Source organism: Centropristis striata, chromosome 4, assembly GCF_030273125.1.
Source record: "Centropristis striata isolate RG_2023a ecotype Rhode Island chromosome 4, C.striata_1.0, whole genome shotgun sequence".
Lineage (NCBI taxonomy): Eukaryota > Metazoa > Chordata > Actinopteri > Perciformes > Serranidae > Centropristis > Centropristis striata.
Window position 1 is genome coordinate 18,888,625 of NC_081520.1, and position 16,833 is coordinate 18,905,457.

General features: G+C 34.0%; 1 protein-coding gene across 1 annotated transcript in view; it reads right to left on the minus strand.

The window, feature by feature from the left end:
- Positions 1-7,450: 7,450 nt before the first annotated feature.
- Positions 7,451-16,833, minus strand: part of kcnj5 (potassium inwardly rectifying channel subfamily J member 5) — a 47,163-nt gene continuing 37,780 nt past the window's right edge. The window contains exon 4 of the mRNA XM_059330624.1: positions 7,451-8,170. Within this exon, the coding sequence (XP_059186607.1) occupies positions 7,797-8,170 (374 nt within the window). The 3' untranslated portion in view covers positions 7,451-7,796. The remainder of the gene's footprint in view (positions 8,171-16,833) is intronic.

Consider the following 16,833-nt stretch of genomic DNA (forward strand, 5'->3'; position numbering starts at 1 on the left):
CGTGTGTGCACATGCGTTTGTGTAATTGTTGTCTCCTAACACACACACACACACACACACACACAGCTGACTCAGGGATGCTGTTAACCCTCTGGAGTCCACGAACTTCTTCATGACGTCACGAGGTAAAAACGTTCAGCAGCATGTTTCCCTGCTGGCAGCTGAACTCTACAGTTTTGGCTTTTACACAAGTTTCCATGTCCAGTTTAATGCATCAACTCTTTTTCAGCAATGGTAAAAAAAAACACCTCGGCCAAGTGTAGTAACATGATTTTACTTTTTTTTGCAGAGATTTTTCTCATTTTGCAGTGTGCATTCAGCATTTTATCACTATTTGTTTTATCCGTGTATTTTGTAATTTATGTTTTTTCTTTTATTTTTGCTTTTGGAGTGTTTGTGTGTTTTGAGTGAGTTTTTATGGTTTTTTTTTGTAATTTTGCATGTTTTTTTTTTTATTTTTGTGTGTGTTTTGTGTGTTTTTTGTATTTTGTGTGTTTTTAGTATGTTTTTGTGTTTTTTTTGTGTTTTTACGTGGGTTTTTGTGTTTTTTTTTGTTGTCATATCTGTATTTTTATGTTTTTATCAATGTTTTTGTGTGTGTTTTTTAATTCTTTTGTGTTTTTTGTAATTATTTTTATGTTGTTGGTGTGTTTTTAGTATGTTTTGTGTGTTTTTGTGTGTTTTTTTTTGTAATTTTGTGTGTTTTGTGTGTTTTTTGTGTGTTTTTAGTATGTTTTTGTGTGTTTTTGTGTTTTTACGTGGGTTTTTGTGTTTTTTGTGTGTTTTTGTCATATCTGTGTTTTTGTGTGTGTTTTTATTAGTGTTTTTGTGTGTGTTTTTTAATTCTTTTGTGTTTTTTTGTAATTATTTTTTAGTTTTTTGGTGTGTTTATGTGTGTTTTTGTAATTTTGTGGGATTTTTGTATGTTTTTTATTTATTTTTTGTGTGTTTTTAGTGTGTTGTTGTGTTTTTACGTGGGTTTTTGTGTTTTTTTTTGTTGTCATATCTGTATTTTTATGTTTTTATCAATGTTTTTGTGTGTGTTTTTTAATTCTTTTGTGTTTTTTGTAATTATTTTTATGTTGTTGGTGTGTTTTTAGTATGTTTTGTGTGTTTTTGTGTGTTTTTTTTTGTAATTTTGTGTGTTTTGTGTGTTTTTTGTGTGTTTTTAGTATGTTTTTGTGTGTTTTTGTGTTTTTACGTGGGTTTTTGTGTTTTTTGTGTGTTTTTGTCATATCTGTGTTTTTGTGTGTGTTTTTATTAGTGTTTTTGTGTGTGTTTTTTAATTCTTTTGTGTTTTTTTGTAATTATTTTTTAGTTTTTTGGTGTGTTTATGTGTGTTTTTGTAATTTTGTGGGATTTTTGTATGTTTTTTATTTATTTTTTGTGTGTTTTTAGTGTGTTGTTGTGTTTTTTGTAAAGTTTTTGTGTTTTTTTTTGTGTTCAAAATGTTGATCCAGTACAAAATGAAAACAATAATAATCAGGTCATGTAGTTGAGGTCGTGCTGAAAACAATGATACCAACGCGTCATTGTGAAGATCTTTAAGAGGTTTATACAGAATGAAAAGGAGTCAAAAACCGACAAAATACCCCCAAACTCTAAAGGGTTAAAGTCCTAAAGGACTCCAACAGCTGCAGTCATGTTTCTCCACTGATTCTTTGCCTTTGCAGGCTTGGACAGCTACTGTTAGATTCCAGAGGGTTTGCTGCTGCGATGTTTCCACTCTCTGCAGCTGTATCATTTTAATTAATATATTCAGATTTAGACACGGTAAGGGGGCGACTAACTTGTTTGATGTTATCCCTCATATTTGTTCCCCGAGCATACATGGAGCAGATTCTGCCTCCAGCTTCAGAGAAAGACAAGATTATTCTGTGCTGATAATTAAAGGTTGCATAAGTCTCTTTCTTGTGATTCGATACGCTACTAATCACGTTTTCAACCAACTTGTGTCTTAGTTGTTTTTACCAAGAGCCATGAGTCACTTTGTGTCATTTTGTCACATTACAGCTGACAAGAGTGCAGCATCACACATATATTAAAGCAGCTATTCTCAACCTTGGGGTCCAGACCCCAATTGGGGTCCCGAGATGATTTCTGGGGGTCGCCAAATCATTTTGGAAGTCAGCTCTGTCTCCACTGTGTTAAAGTGTTCATGTGTTAATGTGTTTTAGTCTTTTTGGTCATTTAATGTCTTTTTTTTTTGTCATTTTGTGTGTTTTTTGGTCATTTTGTGTCTTTTTTTGGTCATTTTTTGTCATCTTGTGGTGAATTTGAGTCTTTTTTGCTTAATTTTTTGTGTCTGTTTTGGTCATTTTGTGTCTTTTTTGGTCAATTTGTGTCTTTTTGTGGTCAATTTGAGTCCTTTTTTGCTTAATTTCATGTAAGTTTTTGGTCATTTTGTGTCTTTTTTGGTCGTTTTGTGTCTTTTTTGGTCAATTTGTGTCTTTTTTTGGTCATTTTGTGTCTTTTTTTGGTCATTTTGTGTTTTTTTGGTCAATTTGTGTCATTTTGTGTCTTTTTTTGATCATTTTGTGGTCAATTTGATTCTTTTTTGGGTAATTTTTTTTTTTTTTGACAAATCTCAAAGTATCAAGTTGTTACTTTCCAAGGAGTCTCTGACTTGAGGCTGACTGCTACACACTCAGGAGGTCAGAATGGACCTTTAAACTTATAGCAAAGGACTTAGTTTAAAAGTAACAATAAAATATAAAACAATATATATAAATGCACAGACAGAGAGATGTTTTAGTTGTTTCATTATTTCTCCAAAATTTGTCGTAAGGTACCCTCCAATCCTCAGTTGCAAAGTTATGTGCAAAAATAATAATAACACACTCGCTCATGCATGCACAACATTATCTAACAGGAACATGTTGTTCTTTCGGCCATATTATGTTTATTCCCATGAGAACACACAGACAACAGATGACATTCCAGCAATGAAAGATGATCTCTCGCTAATGACAAACAAATCATTTAGCAAAATGGAATACATAGTAAGATGCTACAGTGAAAAAAAAAACACATTGATTGGACAAGCATCTGTAAAAAAAAAAAAAAAGAAAGAAAGAAAAGGAAAAACGTAACAATCAGGGAGTGGGAGATTTTAAAGTATCAGGATTTTTTTTTTTTTCAATAAATGATAATTTAATACATTTTCTGATAATATATCATAGAAATCTCATAATTTGCATGCCTAGAAAATACCCTGTATTTCTTATTATTGTATTAAACTCAGAGGGGTTGATTCATGCATGCAAGCTCTGACGTGTCCTTTTGAAGAAAAGTCAAAAAATACTTTAGGCGACGGCCTCACAGGACACGAGTCAGCTTCCTAAACAGTCGTCACAAGGGCCGTAAAATATATCAAGCAAAAAAAAAAAGACCCCCAGGGGCCGTTTGTGGAGCAGGGCCAAAGTGCAGATTGAACCAAGTGTGTGTGTGTGTGTGTGTGTGTGTGTCTGCAGGCAAAGAAGACTTTGAATCATAAGGTGAACTTTGCTTAAGGTGATACATCCAGAAGATACACTGTAAAAAAAACAGTTTTTACGGTAAAAAACGGCAGTTGTGGTTGCCAGAACTTTACCGTAATAAATACGGTGCATCTTTTTTTTAATATTACGGTAAAAAGATATTAGCACTGTTGATTTCATGTTTAAGATTGCCATTTTATTCAATTTTTTACCGTAAAAAAATACTGAAATAAGAAAAAAAACGTGCTAGCTTCAACTATTACTTGCTTATTTTAATGTTACTACAGTCGGGCTTCTCAAGCCACAATTGCTCAAAATAAGTATATTCTGATTTATTTCAAGACATCATTGATTTTTCCGGTGCCTAGATATTTTTTTACTTATTTAAAGAATTCTTACAAATAAAAATGTACTTACCGCACACTGTAAAAAATAACCTGTTGTTTTTACGGTAAAAAACCAGCAGCTGTGGTTGCCAGAACTTTACCGTAATAAATACAGTGCAACTTTTTAAAAATATTATGGTAAAAAGATATCGGCACTGGTGATTTCACATTTAAGATTGCAATTTTATTCAATTTTTTACTGTATGAATAAAAAGTTTGCCAGAACTTTACCGTAATAAACAGTAAATAATACGGTGCAACTTTTGGTAACACTTTACAATAACCATCATTTATAAATGGTAAACAGATTTTATTTATATTTATTTATTTATTAATGTTTAATCATCATTTATAAACCGTATATAGACCATTTAGTATGATAAATACATAATTTATTAATGTTTAACTAACTAAATAATTTATAAATGGCAAATCGATGGTATATTAATGTAAATTTATAGTTACTTTATCATTTATCATTTATAAATGATGGTTATTGTAAAGTGTTACCGTATTTATAATAAAAAAAAAACAGTTTTGGCTGATATAAACATTTACAGTGTTTCACTGTCACTGAAACTGAATTAAGTCATTTTATCTTTTACTGTCATGTTTTAGCAGTTTTTCACCCTAAAATCTACAGACATTTTTTACAGTGTACCATCCTAAAAAAAGACTGCAGGTGATGAGTTGGCCAGATTTTTTAAAAACTTGTGAGATTTGACATAAAAACCTGCTCCCATCTTTAGTTGATTCAACTTTAATGTAGCTGAAAAAACATCAAGGTTGGATATCTTTTAAATATTTCAAAAGAAAACAAAACAAACATAAAAGTCGACACCAAGTATTTCTTCTCTTTTTTTTCTTCTTTTTGCTTGTGGAGCATTTGAAATATTTATGTGTTGTGTATAAAAAAAAAAATCAAGAACATTTCATATAGCGGTTGAGAATCTGTGTTTGTATAAATATTTGAATCTACATTTTTATGTCACTTCTAACGAGGTCTGACATGCATCAGCCAGGAGGAGGAGGGTCAGTGTGGAGTCGCCTCAGGGAGATTGTGCTTTACGTACCAAGAAAAAAGGGTTTGGAATTAATGTTTGATTTGCTGCAGCTTGATTGGGAATTTAACCAGTTTCAAAATAATAGTCGAAGAATATATACACTGCAAAAAAGGTGTTTAAAAACCAGATAAAACAGTAAATCTGAGGGAAATGATCTTGCTGCATGGACAGATAATTTACCATGACAAGATTTATTAAATTAAGATTGTTGAATGTAGAAATAAGCATGTTGAACACTTAAAATAAGAAATTAACTCAAAGTATCTAACATTTCTATATCTAAAGTTTTTTTTTTTATCTTGGTAAGAAACAAATAATTGTCATCTCTTTTGTACATTTATTGTCCTTTTTGGTAATTATGTGACCAAAAGAAGATGTAAAAAGACACAAAATGACCAAAAAATACACAAAAAGACACATCTTTTTTAGTGGTCATTTTTACATCTATTTTGGTAATTTGTGTCTTTTTTGAAAATGTTGTGTCTTTTTTCGTCAATTTGTGTCTTTTTTTCAGTCATTTTACCTCTACAGTCATGAAAATATTATTGATAATAACCAAATCTTAAATAATGGTCATTTTGTGACCAAAAGAAGATGTAAAAAGACACAAAATGTAAAAAAGACACAAAAAGACAAAATAAGACACAAAAAATAATTTTTAATCATTGTGTCTTTTTAAGGGTCATTTTTACATCTTTTTTTGGTAATTTTGTGTCTTTTTTGATAATTTTGTGTCTTTTTTCGTCAATTTTTGTGTTTTGTTCGTCAATTTGTGTCTTTTTTGTGGTAATTTTTACATCTACGTTTGGTAATTTTGTGTCTTTTTTGGTAATTTTGTGTCTTTTTTGGTCAATTTTGTGTCTTTTTTGGTCAATGTATGTCTTTTTTTGGGTCAATTTGTGTATTTTTCAGTCATTTTTTACATCTTCAGTCATGGAAACATTCTTGATAATAACCAAAATCATTCAATCAATTTTTTTTTTTTAAATCTTGGTAAGAACCAAATAATCATCAGGTCACTCTGCTCGGGCCAGTTCATCACTGCTGGCAGCTTTAATTTATCTGGTTTTAAGAGTTAATTTCTTATTTTAAGTGTTCAACATGTTTATTCCTAGATTTAATAATCTTAATTTAAGAAATCTTGTCAAGGTTAATTATCTGTCCATGCAGCAAGATCATTTCCCTCAGATTTACTGTTTTTATCTGGTTTTTAAACACCTTTTTTTTTTTTACAGTGTACCAGCATTTGCGTTGTCGTTATAGTTAATTTCAAACCCTGAAAATGAGTATAAAATGAGGTACTAGCTGGTTTGTTTTGGGTCAAGGCTCTCAGACACTCAGACACACAATGAGGGTTTTAAACGATGAAACTCTGAACAATTAAAAAACAAATTCAGATGTTTTTTTGCCACTGCCAACGTCTTCTCCTGCCTATATGTCAACTAGAAGCCTTATATAGTTCCTCAAACTGGCTTTTTATGACACAGAATTCAACAACACTGACAGAGAAAGGAAATAATAATCTCCCACATACAAAAAAAAAGGAAACAAAAGTCAATAACAAGGTTCCATTATCAGTCAGAAGCTGCAGTCAGACACATTAGCTGAGTTATGAGACTGATTCTCTGTTCAAATGAAGCTGAATCAACACACTCTAAAATGAGAATATTGGAGTATCCATAATAAGCCCATAGTACTCCGTCATGGCTACCAGTTTCAGCTCAAGTTTACATTATACAACTTGAGCCGTTACAGCAGTAAGTGCACTGTAAAAAAAATCCTGTTGCTTTTACAGAAAAAAAATGTCAGCAGTGGTTACCAGAATAATTCTGCAAAAAATACAGTAAACAAATATAAACAACTTTGCAGAACAACTTAAAATTTTCTAAATTTAACTGGTTTTCAATGCACAATAAGCAAAATCACCAATGCATGTAAATTTTGCATAAATAATTAGTATAAAAGCAGCATCATCCTGTTAAATTAGCAGTAAAGGACGGTATAATCTACAACTTTAAAATGCATTTAAAAAAAAAAATACTACAGTTTTAGGATGTAAAATTTACAAGTTGTTCTGTAAAGATGTTGACAAACACTGTAATGAATTTCACTGTAAACAGTAACAGTAAAATACTGGCAGAACAATGTACAATAAATATGTACAATAAATAATAAATAAATGTTAATTTACTGATATTCAATGCACTTTAAAACCCTGTATGTCAACATCTTTACAGAGCAACTTGTAAATTTTACATCCTAAAACTGTAGTCATTTAAAAAAAAAAAAACATTTTAAAGTTGTAGATTATAGCGTCCTTTACTGCAAATTTTTACAGGATGATGCTGCTTTTATATTAATTATTTATGCAAAATTTACATGCATTGATGATTTTGCTTATTGTGCATTGAATACCAGTAAATTAACAGTCAGTAATTATTTATTGTGCATTGAATACCAGTAAAATTTACAAGTTGTTCTGCAAAGTTGTTTACATTTGTACTGTATTTTTTTGCAAAATTATTCTGGTAACCACAGCTGCCAGTTTTTTCCTGTAAAAACAACGGGACATTTTTACAGTGTGGTCGTTAGGATTATAAAAAGACAATCTGAACCACCGACCTTTAAGTGTAGATATAGATACTGTACGTGTGTGTCCGTGTATGTGTACTTACGTGTCTACAAAACCAATCTATACTATAGATTGACACTCTAGTAGAGGAGTATTGCATGAGTCGGGGGCTGGAGACGGATGTCTCGTGTCTCCAGGCGTTGCAAAGGAACAAGCTGGCCATTGACTAAATGAAGCGTTATATCGTCCTGGGCCCTCTTTGTCCGCTCTTTCCTGGGATTTTTAAGCTCTAATGTCAATCAGGCAGTCCGTCAGAAAGGGGCGGGGCCTCCAGAGCTGCAGCCGAGCCATTGGTTTCTCCTGAGTCTCTCTCGTCTTTGTCCTCGTCTGGGCTCAGGGGGTCCCGGTCAGACAGGTGCTCCAGGGGGTCAAAAGTGTGCGTTTTGGGCTCCGGGCTGAGGAGCGAGAGCTGAGGCAACAGGGGCCCCTCGCGGAGCTTCGCCGCCAGCTCCTTGGCGCTGCAGCTGGGCGTGTTGGTCTCGTAGACGTCGTGGAAGTTGTTGTAGTCGACCTCGTAGAAACCTTTCTCCAGAGACAGCACCGGCGTGAAGCGGTAGCCCCACAGCACCTCTGTGTCCAGGTAGGAGCTCCGCGCCTGGCACGTCATCCCTGACGCAGGTAGATCACAGGTGGAGGGGGAGGAGACACCAGACATATGGAGAAAGATGTAAGCAGAAAAGGGAGACAACATCAGTAGATTATTCATGGTTATGTGAGATCTGGACACAGAATTGACCAAAACCTGCACAGTGTTTCCTCTAAACCAGGGGCCTCAAACTCTAAGTACCTGGAGGCCGCTGGAGGCAGTATCAAAATAATAAAAAATGACCACATTTTGTGTCTTTTCTTTATACTTTTGTGTATTTATTTAGAAATTGTGGGTATTTTTTTAGAAATTGTGGGTATTTTTTTGGTCATTTTGTGTCTTTCCACAAAATATCCTCACAAGGGCCGCAATTGGCCCGTGGGCCGCGAGTTTGAAACCCCTGTTTTAGACCCATGTTGTGCATCAAAGGGTTAATGGAACAAACATCATTAATGTTATGTTACATCTGTGAATTTGCAGCTATATTTCACAGCTGGCATCTACAAACCAACTCGTTTCCAAAAATAGAAATGTGCATTGTGTCAAAACTCACATGTGACACTGCTGATATGATATGAGTAATAACATAATACGGGTGCAGATTTACTGTGCTTTTCTCTCTTTCCATTTCCAACGTAAGTGCAGTTGCAGAACTGGGCGCTATCAAATGTGATATTTTTCCTCATTTGTTTTTTGGCAACAACAAAAAAAAGCACCTCAGAAAATAAATATTGACTTTTTTACTGCTGTGTGTGAATTCAGCATGTTTTTTTATTAGCCAAATATCTCTTATTTTCCAAACAAAGTAAACCTTTCACTAACACTTTACAATAACAACTAAGTGATGTTTGTAGATGGTTTATAAACCAATTATTAACCATTTACAAAGTGCTATATATATTCAATCTTTAAATGTTTTCAACCAATTTCTGTGAGTTTTATATGAGTGGCACTTTACCGTGTTGTGTGTGGAAGGTCCCTTTAATTACTTTTTTTGATAATTCTGTCTTTTTTTAAATAATTTTTTGTAATTTTGTGTCTTTTTTTGGTAAGTTTGTGTCTTTTTTGGTAATTCTGTGTATTTTTTGGTCATTTTGTGTCTTTTTTAAAATAATTTTGTGTCTTTTTAAGTAATTTTGTGTCTTTTTTAGGTAATTTTGTGTCTTTTTATAATAATTTTGCGTCTCTTTTGGTAATTCTGTGTCTTTTTTGGTCATTTTGTTTCTTCTTTGGAGCTAGAAACGCTGACATGTTCTGGTGCACTATATCACCACCTCCAGGCAGGTGTGTCAGCCTCTGTCTTGTTGTTTTTATGTTTGTGTAAGGGTTCATATTTTATAAATTTAGTCAAAAACTGACTGAATATTGACAATAGTCTAGACTTCTTTAATGCCATCATGTGCCCTCTTCCCAGACTGTCTTTGTAGTTGGAGAAAATTGTTTTTTTTCTAACCATAGAAATAACTTGTCAGGATAAACACCTTTCCACTCTGCAGGTTTTGTACCAATTCTTAGTAACACAGAACACAGAAGAGTGTTCAAAAAGCCTTAAGCCACAAAACATACAGCAACATACACACTAAACCTGGTCATACTACCAAATATATCAAATATCATGTCATTTCTATTTAATGAGATCATGTTATATTCTCCCAAATGACTGTACTTTCTTATAATCCAATTCTTTTGACCTAAGCCACATCTCTAATATGGAATAAATTAATAGCAATATGTTAAAGGTTAGGTATGTTGTACACTGCAACAAAGTCAGCTTTTAAAAACAAGGAAAAAAGTACAAAAATTAGGTGTATTTTGCTTAAAAATAGCAAAATTATCTGCCAATGGAACAAGAACTTCCAAAACAAGTAAAAATATCTCATCTCAATGAACCCACAAATACCTTAGAATTAGTGTATTCTAACTAATGACAAGTGACTTTTTCTTGATTCTAATGAAATACATGTGACCTATTTTCTCAATATGTTGAACAATATTCTTAAAATTAACTAGAAAATTTCCTCTGGGGAAATTGTGAAAGGGCCACGGGGGCTACTGCCGGTGTGTAACCTATGATGAGATTCTTCAGAGATTTCAAACAATTAATACTAGTAATGTTATAATACTATATAATATACAAGGAGCACACCTACAACAAGCATTCCTTTTTAAGTATTCATTTATACAGCAACCTATGACCTTTAACCTCAAAATGTGTGTGTGTGTGTGTGTGTGTGTGTGTGTGTGTGCGTGTGTGTTTGAAGCATGTGTATCTGGAGAAGTGTGCGCACTTACGCGCATGTGTGTGTGTGTGTGTATCTGTAACTGTAATCACATCAAAGATCAAAGGATCAATCAGAGCAATCAACAGAATTAACTGCCACCTGAATGTCCCGGAACAATGACAGCAGCCAGAGGTAGACAGACTGGAATTTCTGGCCTCGAACAGAAAACATTTTTGGCAAAACCATAATACCTATCATTGATCCGACTTCACTTTGAACGTCCTGAGTTCTTCCTGAACGTCTACATATGGGTTTTTTTTCAGAAAAAAAAATAGCTTTGTGAGAGCGATCTAAAAAAACTGTTACGTCTCCCTTTTTCAGAAATCTTCCTGCGTTTTTAATATGGGAGCCAATGAGGCTGTTGGTGCGTGTTGGTGGATCATCTGTGCGTCCTACGCCCAAACTATAACTCTGACAGCTTTACCAGAGGATTGTGAGGGAGAAGACTAATTTTCCTACGTTTCTATGTATAAATTATTTCTGTAGAGTGGAATTTGCGGCCTGGAGCGCAGTTTTCAGATTTATTTTTTGACAGCTTTTTCTCTCCCTCTACACTCTGGCGATGATGTCACACACTGTGACACGAACATTCCGTGCAATACACACCCATTATAATCTCAGAATTTCTCCAAAAATGATCAGGGTCATTGAACAGGGATTGATAAAAAACTATATGAACTATCGAAACGTGGATTAATACACCGATACACAAGACTTGTGTCTACTGTTTAAAGTTTAAATGGAGTCTCTAGGTGAAATTACGCCGGAGAAGTAGACGTTTAAAAATCTCCAATTATTGTTCTTTTTCGCTCATTTTTTTCGGCCGTCCCATTCATTTCAATGCCAAATTTTTCGCAGTTTCGTATTATTCATATTCCGTAGAGAAAAGTAAAAGCACACCAATCCCGATGCGCTTCGCCCCGAGCACTGGTCCCTACAGCTATTGCTGTATGGGACCAGTGCTCGGTGCGATTGCCCCGTGGCCCTAATAATCAGAAAATGCTAGAGCCATCATCTTGACATAATGATATGATAGGCATTATATTTCTAGAAACCAGCAAAGTCAGACTAAAAACTTGTAAACTTTTCTTGATACAGCTACAAAGATTTGTATCTGTATGTAGAATAGTTTTCTTAAAATTCTTGAAATAAGGCAAAAGCTGTGGAATCTTTATATCAAAGAAGTGAAACAGTCTTAAAATAAAAACTGCTGACTAAGAAGAACTATCTTATCAGACAAAAAAATGAGCATATATCCCCTTGATCTTCATTTTACTTAGATTTCAGTTTTTGTAGTGTACATGTGAGGTACAGGTGCTGACACACAGAAACACAGCAGAGATAATAAAAACTTTGAGTCAGACTCTCCAGGTGGATGGAGGTTATGAGCCCTGATGATGTCACATGAGAGGGACCGCTGTTACACCTGTGATGACGCTCTGACGTGTCAACATGGTTTAAAGGTGTAACCAATAATATTGATGATGGCTCTTTTCCATTCTGGTATGCCAGTAAGCCAGTATGTACAGTACAACACCAGATTTTATTAAAGTAAATAAAAACCTGCGTCAGACGAGACAGAAGGTCTGATGTGAGGAAGGTGTGATTGTTACAGAGCGACACTGGTTCTTCTTCTTCTTCACTTTTGCATCATTCATATTCAATGTTCATGCTGGTGGTTTTGGAGGCTTTATCCTGTTTATTTGAGTTGGAAAGTTTTCATGCTGCTCTGATTGCTTAGTTGACGCTAAGCTGTTTGTGTGTTTGCACGCTTTGAAAATCCCCAGCTACGGTTTTTGCAAAGCAAGAATCAACCAAACTCTAAGACAGCCTTGTTTGTTTCATGTTTGCTGGAGAACATCAGTTAAATGTTGGCTGTGTTTTCAAAAGACTGAATACAGGAGCTGCTCGGTGTCTGCACACTGCAAAAAAAGGTGTGTTTTAAAACCGGATAAAACAGTAAAAAGGAGGGAAATGATCTTGCTGCATCGACAGATAATTTCATTTGACAAGATTTCTTAAATTGTTAATTGTTAAGAAATAAGCATGTTGAACGCTTATAATAAGAAATTTACTCTTAAAACCAGAATAAAACCAGAATAAAACCAGTTAAAACCAGAATAAAACCAGTTCAGACCACTTAAAACCAGAATAAAACCAGATAAAATCACTTAAACAGAACAAGACCAGAAAAAAACGACATAAAACCAGAATAAAGTAATAAAATGAATAAGAAATTAACTCTTAAAACTAGATAAATTATCTAACACTTCTAAATCTAAAGTTTTTTTTAATCTTGGTAAGAAACAAATAATCATCAGGTCACTCTGCTCGGGCCAGTTCATCACTGCTGGCAGCTTTAATTTATCTTGTTTTAAGAGTTAATTTATTATTTTAAGTGTTCAACATGATTATTTCTAGATTTAATAATCTGAATTTAATAAATCTTGTCAAGGTAAATTATCTGTCCATGCAGCAAGATCATTTCCCTCAGATTTACTGTTTTATCTGGTTTTTATCTCCTTTTTTGCAGTGCAGGTGTGAAGTGTTCAGGTGCTGGTGAGAAGACGTGTTCATTCCAAACCTCAGAGTCTCAGCTGCCAGACATCAGCGCTGTGTTTCTGTGTTTTTACAGAATGAAAGCCATGAAAATTGCACAGGCACACACGTCGTGTTGTCGTGAAAGAATAATGTAAATCCTGTAACCTCTTTTATTACGATGGCTGCTGCTCATCTGCCAACTGTCAAGTCCTGAAGCGCCTGAACACATCACAGAGTCTCCTACGCACCCTGCAGCACACTGTTTCAACTGACAAATAACAGTTTGAAAACAGGTATTTATTTCCACAAGAGATGCCAGAAAAAAAAGCCAATTTATGTCTCTGGAGCTGAGAGCTCAGCAGGAGACATTAGCATAAAATATTTGCTACTGTTGGTAGTGAAAAATGGAGCGTTTTTGTATTTTCTAATCGCTGCACTGCAAAAAAAGGTGGCTAAAAACCAGATAAAACAGTAAATCCGAGGGAAATGATCTTGCTGCATGGACAGATAATTTACCTTAACAAGATTTATTAAATTAAGATTATTAAATCTAGAAATAAGCATGTTGAACACTTAAAATAAGAAATTAACTCTTAAAACCAGATAAATTAAAGCTGCCAGCAGCGATGAACTTGCCCGAGCAGAGTGACCTGATGATTATTTGGTTCTTGCCAAGATAAAAAAACGTTTTGTCTTTTTTTTTTAGTTTTTTTGTGTCTTTTTTTTGTGATTTTACGTCTTTTTTGTCTTTTTTTGGTGTTTTTTTTTTGTCTTATTGTGTATTTTTTTGGTGATTTTACGTCTTTTGTGTCTTTTTTTTGTGTTTTTTTGGTGGGTGTTTTTTTTTTCTTTTTATGTCTTTTTTGGTTATTTTACGTCTTTCTTGTGTCTTTTTTGTGTCTTTTTTTAGTCTTTAGATTTAGAAGTAAATTATCTTGTTTTAAGAGTTAATTTCTTATTTTAAGTGTTCAACATGCTTATTTCTAGATTTAATAATCTTAATTTAAGAAATCTTGTCAAGGTAAATTATCTGTCCATGCAGCAAGATCATTTCCCTCAGATTTACTGTTTTATCTGGTTTTTAGACCTTTTTTTGCAGTGTATCATGAACACATATGTGTGTGCATGGTAGATGAAGGGCGTTTTTTGTTTCTGTATTTGTGAATGATCTAATCCCTGCAGGAAGTAACTGCTATTTAAAGATATTTTCATCACCGCAACAATCAAAATGCTGAAGCAGTGCCTGTTCATGTGATATCTAAAAGGTCAAAGGCACCCTTGAATTGTGATAAAAACCTTAAAAATAATAAAACTGTGTGCTTTTAAATGCTAATAGGACAAGATACTAATAGATCTTCACAAAACAACTTAATGCATTTGGACTCCAAAAGTATTAGCTCAACTATGAATTTAAAAAACAACACATCAGACGATATGCCAGCACCTTTAAAAGTGACATTATAGCATCTCTCCCTCCCTGTGAGGAGGAACTATATTGTCTTTGATGATCCCGTCACAGAAATAACAAAGATTTCACAAGTTAAATGTGGAAACTAGGCCGCTCACATCCAGAGGCAGAGCTGAAGGGAAAGGTGCACAAGCCCCTCCCCTCGCCGTGACATTAGACACCGTATCAATTTTGGCATCTACATCTATTTTTGAGCTTGTGCTTGATATTGGTGGTGATGTTATGCTTTTACAGAAGGAGAGACAGAGCGTTATGTAACCTAACAGCTGGCTGAGCAGAGCAGCTACGGTGAGTCAGATGTTGCCAGTTTAAAGTGGAACTCCACAATAAATCTACCCTCGGAGGCTGGAAGGTGCATGTAAAAAAGATGTAGCATGGTTAGCTTGTTAACACTTTATAGCATGCAAAGTCTAAATTTGTAGAATTTGTCACAGACATGAAATCTAAATATTTAGTTTTAGCTCAACAATTCCTGTTTCAGATTAAAAGCCCTCGCATTATGTGGACAAAATCCCTTCATTTGTTAATGAAAAGGCTTTTTCTTGTCACTACCACAGATTACAGCACGGAGCTACGTATCCAACCTGGTCTCACAGGAATCCGTGAATTAGCCACGGATTCGCTTAACTTAAAATCCGTGGAATAGACACGGAATCACTCAAATTTCTGTGAAACTGACACGGATTTCGCTACAATGCAAGTTAATGAAGTCATATCCCGTGGCTATTCCAACAAAATTATTTAAAAAAAAGACACAAAATTATTTAAAAGGACACAAAATTACGAAAAAAATACACAAATTTATTAAAAAAGACATAGAATTACCAAAAAAAGACACAAAATTATTTAAAAAAAGACACAAAATTATTAAAAAAGACACAAAATTACAAAAAAATCCCACAAAATGACCAAAAATAGATGTAAAATGACTAGAAAAGACACAAAATGACCAAAAATATATTCAAGAATTATCAAAACAGACACAAAATGACCAAAAATATATGCAAGAATTATCAAAAAATACATAAAATGACCAAAAATAGATGTAAAAATGATCAAAAAAGACCCAAAATGACCAAAAATAGATGCAAGAATTATCAAAAAAGACCCAAAATGACCAAAAAAAAGACCCAAAATGATTTAAACTGACACGGAATGTGATCAAAATCCATTTTTATGCAGAAACTAAGTCAAAATATTGATTTTTTTCACTAAAAATGAGAGAACTGTCCGCCATGTTTTTTGTTCTGACTGCCGGGACCTTGAAAGTCACGTGACTTGGAACAAACCAATAGGAAAAAATGGTGTATGGTTTGTGTCCAAGTCACGTGACTTTTAAGGTCGCGGCGGTCAGAACAAAAAACATGGCGGACAGTTCTCTCATTTCTAGTGAAAAAAATCAATATTTTGACTGAGTTTCACGGCTATTCCACGGATTCCTGTGAACCCAGGTTGTCTGGATTTATCCCAAACCAATCAGCGAAGATCAGGAGATCTATCTCAGATAGTGACACCATGGCATCTGACCAATCAGTATAATAATAAAATAATAACAATAACAATTTTCAATTTCCAATTATTTCAATGAGTGCCCTATAAAGGGTTAATGAGTGTATTGTATATTATTTTTTTCTGCTTTATGTACTTTCATTAGTGTAATTAAGCTGTGTCATCAAGTAGGAGAGCAGAATGTTCTTCAGTAAGTCTTCATCACGTTTCTCTGTTGATCAGAAGCAGTGGGAGCTCCTGAGAAACACTCTGACTCACACTTCTGATTAAAACTACAAGCTGGATGTCAACGGAGAGAAACAAGAGATGGCCGGCCATTAAACAGAGACTGGAGCCACTTCACCACCCACTCATCTGTCACTTCAAACCCTGTGACAGCATCCAACTCGTGATGTGGTAAACATTTAGTTTAAGAGTGTTTTTACGCTTTACTACGGCGCATAAAGCCTGCTTTTAATCTGCCCCAATTTAACTGAATTTAGGAGATAATTACTCGCTTGATACAAAATGACTAAAAAAGACACAAAATGACTAAAAAAAGAGACACAATGGCAAAAAAAAAGACATCAAATGACAAAAAAGACACACAATGACTAAAAAAAGACACACAATGACTAAAAAAATACACACAATGGCTAAAAAAAGACTCAAAATGACTTAAGTCTTGTAAGTGTTGATGAAACAGCTTTGTAACTGTTGATATTCTAGTTTCCAGCATGTATTTACTCAGTATAGGTCATAAAATCTCAGTAACTAGCTGTAATATCTGATTTAGATCATTAAGGACCAAAACACTTAAAACCAGTGAAACAGTGGAACATAAAAGATGCTGCAAATGTTTACACCTTTACACCTTCAAAAAGTAAATGATGTTTGTTCTGCACTG